General features: G+C 44.1%; 1 protein-coding gene across 2 annotated transcripts in view; it reads left to right on the top strand.

The window, feature by feature from the left end:
• The first annotated feature begins 1,556 nt into the window (after window positions 1-1,556).
• RASA2 (RAS p21 protein activator 2) overlaps window positions 1,557-10,430 on the top strand; it is a 46,497-nt gene continuing 37,623 nt past the window's right edge. For both annotated transcript variants that reach the window (XM_064666430.1, XM_064666428.1), the window contains exons 1-2: window positions 1,557-1,679; window positions 7,650-7,755. In XM_064666430.1, the coding sequence (XP_064522500.1) occupies window positions 1,619-1,679; window positions 7,650-7,755 (167 nt within the window). In that variant the 5' untranslated portion in view covers window positions 1,557-1,618. The remainder of the gene's footprint in view (window positions 1,680-7,649; window positions 7,756-10,430) is intronic.

Below are 10,430 nucleotides of genomic sequence, written 5' to 3'. Positions count from 1 at the left end.
GTTAAAATTCAGCTTATGCAAACCCGTGTCTTTGTTCAGGTTTAGGTTTTGCATGCACACAAATACGGCTCTTAGTGGTGTGATGAAACAGTTCATTCCCCACCACTCCCTGCCCGCCACCTTTAAACATATCTGTTATCCCCCAACCACCGGGTGGAGTGTGGGGATGAGGAAGGAACGTCACCACAGCTGAGGGAGCAGCAGGTGAGAAGTTGGACACAGGAAAAGCCACCAAGAAATGAGGTGCAGCAGTGGCTGTCAGATTACATGGCTCAATGCTGTATCATAGTAGTAATGGCAAGATTCGTGCAGAAATGAAAAATGGTCAGAGTACCACAGCAGGGGACTTCAGTTAAGAGACATATGACAGATGCTGGCCTGCAGACTTCCCTTTAACAGGACAGACTGAAGAGGGCTTTTTAGGTGCAAAGTGAAGAACCCTAGTCCTATGCTGCTTTCTGAAACAGCTTTAGCCTGCTGAACTAGACTCTACCTGAAGGCCTGGAAGCTGATGTACCCTCAGCCTGACCCTCAGTGACACCGAAGTGGATCTGACACCTGCGGCTGGTGAATTATGCAGGCCCAAGACAGGTACCCACCACCAATACAGACTGGGGCCAAGTCCAGGTGTTATATAAGCCAGATCCCAGAGTTTCACATTAGGATCTGCGTCTACAAGAAACGTTGCTATAAAATGTGAAGACCCTTCGATTCTTGAAGGTGGTGAGCCGCTGGAGCCTGCCTGTGAACACCTCTGGGTACCCTGGGACTCCTGAGGGAGGTGTTGCCCATGGCAGTCTGCAGGCAGTGAGACGCCTGCTTCTGGGGCAGCGCTGGCAGACGAGCATTTCACACTTGGTTCACGGCATTTCTTACACAGCTGAACAGGCAAACGTGAACCAGTGAGAGCAGCAGAGATCCGACGGAGCCCATGGCGTGCTCTGCACGGAGGCAGGCGCTCGGTGCACCCCAAACCAAAGCAGGCAGACACGCCACTTGTCCTGGCCGTTCGATGTGACCCATGTCAGCGCGGCGAACACAGCGTTCAGTGTGCTGGGCTGCCGAGCCCCTGCCCCTCCGGGAGGCACAGGTCACCCAGTCCGTTAGGGTGGAAAAGACCTCTGAGATCATCGAATCCAACCTATGACCCAACACCACCCCATCAACCAGACCATGGCACCGATTGCCACGTCCAGTCTTTCCTTAAACACCTCCAGAGACGGTGACTCCACCGCCTCCCTGGGTGTCTGATCACCCTTTTCTGTGAAGAAATCCTTCCAACTTAAATCTCCCCTGGCGCAGCTTAAGACCATGTCCTCTCGTCCTGACTGTGCCCGCAGAGGAGCGGGTGGTCCGGGGGAGGCGCACAGCGCTCCGGAGCCGCCCGGCAGCGCGGCAGGACCGCAGGGCCTCGGACCCAGAGCCCGGCGGGACCGCAGGGCCCCGGGCGGAGCCCCCGCACAGCCCGGCGGGAGGCGCCGCCAGGGCGCAGGCGCGGCCGCCCCCCGCCCGGGCCGGTGCGTGGTTCCCGCGGGCGGCGGGGGCGGGGCCGGGTCGGGCCGGGCCGCTCCCTCCCTGCCCCCGCGGCGCTCACTGCGCAGGCGGCGGCGCTGGCGCGATGGCGGCCGGGGACGGCGGCGACGAGGTGCGGGTGCTGCAGAACCTGCGGGGGAAGATCTGTAAGTGCGGCACTGTGGCGGAGCCGGGTGCCCACGGCCGGCGCGCTCAGGTGCCCGCTCCTGCCCCGGCTCCACCGCTCCCTCTGCGCGGCGGGGCGGGCGCTGGCGCGGCGGCCCTGGAGGCGGCGGGGCGGGGGCGGGAGGGCGCGGAGGGGCCGCGGGGCCGGTGCGGGGTCGGGGTCGGGGTCGGGCTGCGCTGCGGCGGCCCCGCGAACGGGCTTTGTGGCGGGAGCGGCGGCACGTGCGGGCCGGGCCGGGGTCTGCGCGGGGCCGGGGCCGGGGCCGGGAGGGCGGGATGGGGGCGTGCATGGATGGATGCATGCGTGCGTGCATGGGTGGATGCGCCGGGGCCGCTGGAGGCCCGCAGGGGCTGGGAAGCATCCGTTGCGGCGAGGGTTCACTTGAGCCAGCAGAAATGCCCCCTCCCGCCCGGACCTCGGGCACCGGAGTCTGTTTGTCAGGCAGAAATTGCGAAATTAGCGCGATGTGCAGGAAGTTGGTGGTGGAGGGCTGTTCTGGAAGCGGTCACTGGTGCTCCCGTGCCTCGGCGCAGCGTGTGTGCGAGCGGAGGGGGGCGGAGAGAGGGGCCGGTGGCTTTATTTTGGTGGTTGGGAAGTGCTGACTGCGGGCGCCCACACGGGCGGTAACGTGGGAACCGCGGCCGCGCTGGGGAGCAGCGCTGGGGAGCGCTCGGGGAGCGGGGCAGCGCTTCAAAGCGAGGGGCAGAGACAGGATGTGCGGCGGCTTCCTCGGGGTATCGGAACACATTCATTCCGCTCGGACGCGGCCCGTTTGTTTCCTTTCTCACGCAGCCCATCGACTTTTTTGAGAATGAAGCGACACGGGTTGATTCGGGCACGGCGCTGGGGTTGAGAGCCGGTTGTGAAAACATGTTGAAGGATTAGTTTTGGTGGAGGAGTGGAGTCGTGTTTACTTAAATACCGTCATGCGGCGTAGTCTTCAGTAAATAGACCGAGCCATGAAAACAGCAGAGGGCCTGGGCTGGAGCTGCTCTCGCTCTGGTGTGTTGGTGGTAGAGCCTTGCTGGGTATGCGAGGCTGAGCACACACTTACCGAGATCTGCTGTTAGCAATTAGCACAGAAATAACACGTCAGATCGCCTTTAAAAAAGAATACTGTTAGGTTTGGGGTTAAGGCATGAATTCATAGAGTGGTTTGAGTTGGAAGGGACCTTAGAGATTATCTGGTTTCAGTCCCCCTGCCGTGGTCAGAGACACCTTTCACTAGAGCCCCATCCAGCCTGACCTTGAGCACCTCCAGGGATGAGACATCCACAGCTTCTCTGGGCAGCCTGTTCCAGTGCCTCACCACCCTCACAGTAAAGAATTTCTTCCATATATTTGACCTAAATTTCCTCTCTTTCAGTTTGAACCCATTACTCCTTGTCCTATCACTGCAGTTCTTGAGGAAGAGTCCCTCTCCCCAGCTTCCCTGTAGGCCCCCTTGGGATACTGGAAGGTTGCTGTGAGGTCTCCACACAACCTGCTCTTCTCCAGACTGAACAGCCCCAACTTTCTTAACCTGCCTTCAGTAATCTTCAGCAACCAACTTTTTATGTATGCCCTAGGAAGCAGGTCATAGTCCTGTGAATGCTATGACCTGCTTCCTGTGAAATACATAAAAAGTAGGTTGCTGAAGGTAACTGAAGCTGACATTTTTTGACACCATTTTTCCTATTTTTTTTATTATAAGGTTTTGTCAACATTGGACTACACAGCAGCTTGATAAAAGCTTTCCACTAAGAATTAAAAGACAAAACTCAAAGTGTCTTGAGACTTACACTGAAGCTAGTTTTATTGTCCCATTTGTGTATTCTGGATTGAGCGTCTGATTGTATCGTAGCTTTGAAAACAGAGGACTATGCCCTGCTTCCCAGGGAATATATAAGAAGTTGATTGCTAAAGATGAACCTGTAAAAGAACCATTTGGAAAATGAGTGGAAGTAACAGCTGCAATAAAAGATGTCTTGAAATAGTGTGAAAATCACATTGTGAAGCCACTTATTTCTTCTTACAAAACAAAAACTTTTTAAAAAATAGATGAGTTAAATATGCTGTGGAAGTTTGGGAATCCTCTGATGCTTAGATGCTCTTTTGGCTTCTTTGCACAACAAATACTGTTTTATTTTCACTTCTTGCTAGTATTTTAATACTGGGTTTTGTAGGGGAAAACCCTCGAATGAACAATAATAAACAAATGTAACAATGTAATCCCCCTTGATCTGGAGGGATTAGCAGTAGCAGACCTCACTTTGGAAAGCTGAAGTTCATAGTCTGAAGGAATTCCTTGTAACTCATTTCTTACAAGTAGAATACATTTCTGTGCCTAAACTTTCTTGGCAATTAAACTACTACAGGACTTGACACTGACTCGTTTCATGTGTGTTGCATGAGAGAGCATGGTAGTTTTAATGAGGTAACGTCAGTTCTGTGAAATTCTGCATGTATAGAAAACACCATCTGCAGTGAGTTGTTATTTATACTGTTTTGCAATACACAAATAGGCAGTAAAATCTAAAGTTAGTGATGTTATACAAATCCTCACACCAGATTTAGAATTGAGACATGGACTTAAAGGTGTTTTAAGTAGCCATTACGTAGCAGTGAAAATACTGAGGAAGAAGACATTTGCAGTCCCTGGTGCCCTGGTTTTGTGGGGCCTCAGACTTTGCAACCAGTCTCCTGCCTCTGGTTTTCAAGTAAGAGGCAGGATGAACTGGTCTTACCAGTTTAAGACCCCATAATATCTTTGGAAAATGTATTACACTTAAGCAGGTTTTCAGCAAAAATCCACTGAAAGTTTGTCTTTCCTTTATGACGACTGTTTTGGTGGCTCTATTTTATGTATCATGGTAATGGCAAAGCTGCTTTACAAAGGTCTGTGGATGTCTGTAGCTTTAGGCATATCTTGCAGTGTAATGTTTTAAGCTGTAGAATTAGCTTCTGTTTTCATTTATGGCATTCAGTAGTACATTTTTAGGTGGCATTTAGGTGGTACATTTTAGGTGTTTTTAGTTGCTTTGATTTTTGGATTGTTTACTGAAACCTGTCTTAATGGAGCACTTGAAAAATGTCCCTGTTGTCTCCTAGAGCTCATTTGACAAAAGTCAGGATGCATTCTTTTTCAAACTTAGTCTGGGATTTTAGCACTGCTTGGTTATCTTGGATTATGCTGCACTCCTGGAGTGGATTTAATTGTTCTATATAATGTTTAATCCTGTGAGGAAATGCTTTGGCATTTATGTGCATGAATGTCTTCTGACAGGGACTCATAACAAAGAAATTTGGAAGATGTACACTAATTGCACACTTTCACTCGACAAAGGATGTTACATATATGCACTGAAAATCCAAACATTCAAGCAGATATCTGATGTTGTTAATACTTGGTTTTTATGCAACCATCATTATAGCCTTAGGTTTCTCAGAAAAAGGAAATCTTACTGTAATCGAAGACTTGAGCCTTTTTTTCTTAAAGCAGATAAGCCCCTTGGAAAAGCTGGACCACTTACATGGATGAAAAGTCTCCCACAGTCACAGAAATGGTGTTTGAAAAGATGTGAAATCTCGTGTCAGGTGAAGTACAGAGCAAGTGCTCTGAGGTTATTTATAACTCAGAACTGAGAATCATCCTCTGCCTACGAAAAACCTCAGTAAATTTGTCTGTGCCTTAAAGCCAGACACTTGGGCTACAAAATAAAGGTTTTTATCTCATTAGGAAATCAAAACTTACATTTCTTCTGTTTCCTTGTGTAAAAAGTTTCTTTTAGTACAGAAAAACCGTGGTAGGCATAAAAATAGTGAATTATGTAGAAATATTTAATTTTAACTCCTCTTAACAAAACATGAGACTGTGATTTCCTTTCAAAGTCCACTGTATGGTGCCTTTACAGTGATGATTAAATAATGTTGTATCTTAAATATTATATGTGAAAATAGGATGGTGAAGTTACGGAGTGTTAACTAAGAAATAAAGATTCTTATCAGGGGAAGCTGACACATAGTTCATGCTTATTAATTACAAACTTAGGGTGTCAGGAGCTCTCTAGGGTTTACCAGCGTTTTTCATTACTTGATTTTTGTATTTCATATGTTTTATTAAATTAGCTTTAAAAAAAATAGTTCACCAAATTTTAAGGCAGTGTTCAATCTGATGCTTATCTCTGTTCTTCTGCAATATCTCACTTGAGGGTGACTTTGAGTTTAGTCCCTTTTTGGAGTGTAATGGCATTAAGAACAGGTTCTGTTCATATCTGTCAATCTGTCAACATTAAGTGTAGTGTTCAAAAATTTCATGTATACTTCCTCCTCTCCCACACCCGAGTTGATGAAAAGCTCATTGATGCTTCTGAGAGCACAGGTTTTAACTGTGGAAGTTCCTTAAGCGTCTGTTCATGCTTTCCATCAGTGTACATATCCCTGACTTGGAAAACATCATGTATGAGGTTCAGTCTCTGTTCCTGTTAAACTGTCATGTTCTCTGCTCTGATATAGTTGAGGTGGCCCTTTCAATGCTGGACATTACTTACTTAACTTTCAAGACTGTAATAATTTAACTTAAATTAACCATTTAACACACACACAAAAAAAGACTGTGGAGAAGAGAAAAAATAGAACTCTGATTTTATGTCTTAACAGCATAGCAATACAGCTTACTCCACTGTACTTCATATCTGCATTTTTTTTAAAAAGAAATGTGTGACATTTCAAATCTAGTTTCAAACTGATTTCTGAAAGGTCATTTGTTATTCAGACACAATAAGTTATTAAAATTCAATACTTTGCCATAGTTTTCATCCTGTTACTTTTTAATGTCTTATATAAATAGATAATGCTGATTCCACATTTTGTTGGGAGAAGTATTTCCAGTAGCAGGCAAGGATGTGAAAGGTCCTGGCTCACACCTAATGCAGAGTAACACAGTTCTGGTTGCCTGTGGTTTAGACAGCAAAGTGGAACAGGGACAGAGAGCGACTGCTCACCAATTAGGAGCCTCTCCCAGGAGAGAGTTCCAGAAAAGCTTGTAGGTTTTTAGCAGAATAAAAGCTGAGAAGGGTCTGTTTGTCTTCAAAAACATTCAGAGGGGAAGGAAATATCTTGGGGGGAAATAACTGTTTAGCTGAAGGACAGTGTTGTCATAACTTGATGTCGATGTCTGTGGCATTCAGATCTCAGAAGAGCTTTCCAGTTTGAACATTAGAACTGGTTCTAGCTGTGACTGCTTAGGAGCAACCATTTCCAGAGAGGGCTGCCTTATGTCCAGCCTGTTATTGCAGTGACCTGAATACCCAGCAAATCTTTGTATTCTTGTGTTGACAATCTTTCTTTCTCATTAGAAACTTCCTTTTCTGCTTGTTCTTATCTATATTACAGTGAGTCAAGAGGTGATTATTTCCCCCTTCTACTAGACCAGAGAGTTAGGAAAAAGTAAAACAGTACTCATGACTGGTGTATTTTCAAAGGTTCAGCCAACTTAAAATCCGCTACTCGTTGTGGAAAATGAAATAACAATTTGATGGGCAAGTTCTTATTAATCAGCTTCCTTTAGCCAAAGTCTTTGCAGAGAAAATACCAAGTGAACAGTAGCTCAGCCAGATCATGTCTTGGTGTTATGACCTAATGCCACATCACCTCAGGCTGCTGGGATTTAGCAAGCTGTGCAGGGTCAAGCCCGAGATGAGACCTCTCAAGGGAAAGTGCAGGTGCTGCAGGAAGTGGTGCTTGTGAGTCAGTGTGTGTCTCGTCCTGTCGACTCTCATTCCACGTGAAGCTGGATGTAGCAATTGCTGTGCCCTCTTGGAGCTTATGAATTGAAAATTAATATGGAAATGCATGTGCTAACTGAATGGAAACATTAATTTTGGACACATTAAAGCTGTAAAATTATTGTACCTAATATTTTGCGGGTTTTCCCCCTTCAGTATTTGCAGTAATTTTTTTTTATTTGCAGATGATGCCAAACACTTAGTACCCAACAAAATGAGAGACTTTTTCTGTACCATAAACTTGGACCAAGAAGAAGTTTTTCGTACACAAGTAGTTGAAAAATCTTTAAGGTAAGCTTAATTTTTAAATGAGTATGATAACAAGACTGCCCGAGTTCTGAATAAAAACAAGATGTGGATGTGCTTCTGCTTGTACCTCTTTAAAATGAGACCTGACTTGTGGCAACTACTCAGATGTTACAGCAATGTGTAAATCATAAGAGCAGTTGAAAGAAGACAGAATTGAGGCTTGTGAGTAGAATGGTGCTTTTAAAATGGAGCGTGCTGAAACGCTGGTACTTTATTCTGTTCCATTAGACATCATAATGTTCTTTTTCTTACCAGCTTGTTTTCAAGGGAAAGAAATCTGCTTTATACTTGCTCTCTATGTCATTTCCTACTTCTGACGTGCAATTGGACTGTATTGGTGGAATTCTGCTCTTTGTGTCTTTCTGGTAAAACCTGTTTCTAGAATGAAGGGACCGGAACTTTTCCATGTATGAGAGTTTTCTATGCTGTGGGATGTCCCCCTGAATAGGCCTCATTCTTTCCTGAAATTCTTCTGGGAACTGTAACCAGTACCCACAGAGAATGGTTTGCTCTGCCTCCCTGAGCAGCACTGACCTGTAGATTCTGCTGCTGTCTTACAGCCTTAAAAACAATCAAACAAAAAAGTCATGCTAACCAAGCTGCAGGGATGTAGGTGCTTTTATACCCCAAAACTGAAGTGCACTGAGGCTCATACTGAAGCATCACTGCAGCTGCATTGTTCAGAATATCTGAGCGACAGCTGCAGTTATCTGGAGGTGACATTAAACCTTCCTCTTAAAACCCAGAAAGTCTGCTCAAACTTTTGCAAGTTTTCCTAATTCATGTTTCCAGGGGTTTTATTGTAGATGTTTGTTCTTTGAGCTGTCTCTCCAGATGTTTCCAGGTGAGGAACAGCATATTTCTCACATGGCAAACTTAAATAGGGAGTTTTACTTTTTCAGAACATTGTTTCAAAGCCTCCTTATGCTTCTGCATAAGCTGAAAAGAAAATATGTGGCATTTGCTTTTTTCCTGATCTGTAATTGCTGTAGTCAGATTCATAAAATTTTCAGAATTTTCCTGTCTGCAGTTGAGATTGATTACCAAACAAACTCAACTGAGTAATCCTTCAGAGAATAATGTTAAAGAGACTGTACTGATAAAGGAGAAAACATTTTACCTTAAAATAGACAGTAGTTTGATGAGCAAAAAAGAACTCCCCAACCCAGCATATCTTTGAAAAAGAAAGACTTTGCTGTCCAATTTTTGATATTTTAATCATATAAACCCTAAAAGTTACTGCCATGCTTAGAAACAAGACCTGTTAAATATGATGTTTTGGCAGACATTTTTATTGTGTTCTGTTTAAGAACTATTAAATTTATATACTTGCATCACCCGATAATAAAAGAAGTATTAGTTGCATAGTAAAACATTTGATAAAACACCTTAGATTCATGCAATTTTTTTTATATAGTATTGAAGTTTTAAAACTGAAACTTGATTAAATGAGAACAATGATGTTAGTACTTTACAGAGGAAATGAAGAAGAAAATCTCACTATAACAAAACACAGTTGGGGAGAGAAAGGCCTCAAATAACACTCATGCCTCTTCCCTCTCAAATTGAGAATTTTTCAGGTGATAAGAAATTAATATTTTGAAGTTGAGAACATTGTATTAGGAGTTAGAACCCACTGTTACTTCATAGGTAACTCCTTCATCCTCTGAATTAGAGCTGTGCTAAGTAGGATTCACAGCACAAGTTGGGTTCCAAACAAACTGGTGAAATGTAAAAAAATAACTCATCCTGTGTTAGCAGCAACCAGAGCTGGATGCTTACACTTGATTTTTGGTGTGTATGCAGTAATTACAGCATCTTGGTGCTTATTGCTGTGTTAAACTAGAATACTGTACTAACCTAGAGGAGGAACAGGAGATGAAAGCTCCAATCTCTCATTAGTCTGAAAACTTTATAAACTGCTTTTCAGTAAAGTGTAGTACAATGTGATTTTAGTCATAGATACAACTTTGAATTTCATAGTTTTCTTTTATATTATTTGCTTGCTTTTTCTTACACACATAATTCACAATCTGTCACTGTATTATGGGTTGCAAATTTATACAAGCTGTAATCTAAATTTTAGTCTATGAATATCCGCTAGTTAAACATCTGTGGAAGCAATTATCAATAGAATCAAAATTAGTTTTGGCTACAGTGATTGGAAACTTATCAAGAAGTGTATTTTTTTTAAATGTGCAAATGGATTTGAGCTTCCATTAGCACTGGGAGACTTGTTAGAGTGCAGATGTAAAATAAATGACTTTCCAAAGTTAGAAAAACAAGCATTAATACTGAAGTGAAAGAGGGATATTTTGGCTAATGACTCAAGAAATATTTCCTGACATGGTGTGGGATTTCTGTGTGTTCTGAAGAAAGAGAATTTTTTTCCGTTGGAAAGTTTAAAAAACATCCATGAGCCTCCTCAGATGTCTGTGGTCAAATATGAGGAATTGGGGGGAGGGAGTTATGGTATGTATGTGTCCTTTTTTTTTTCCTTTTTTTTTTTTATTTAAACTAAATTCAGTTTCTTTTTTTCCCAACTGAACTTTGTTGCGGTGGAAGATTATACCAGATTTTAGCACAAAGGAATTCTCTTGTTGATGTAACCGTTGCTTTCATCAACTGACAGATCGTGGGGCATTGGTCAGTTCCTG

Source organism: Pseudopipra pipra, chromosome 10 (assembly GCF_036250125.1).
Source record: "Pseudopipra pipra isolate bDixPip1 chromosome 10, bDixPip1.hap1, whole genome shotgun sequence".
Taxonomy (NCBI): domain Eukaryota; kingdom Metazoa; phylum Chordata; class Aves; order Passeriformes; family Pipridae; genus Pseudopipra; species Pseudopipra pipra.
The sequence above is the reverse complement of the archived record's forward strand: the minus strand, read 5'-3'. Positions and strand labels throughout refer to the sequence as shown.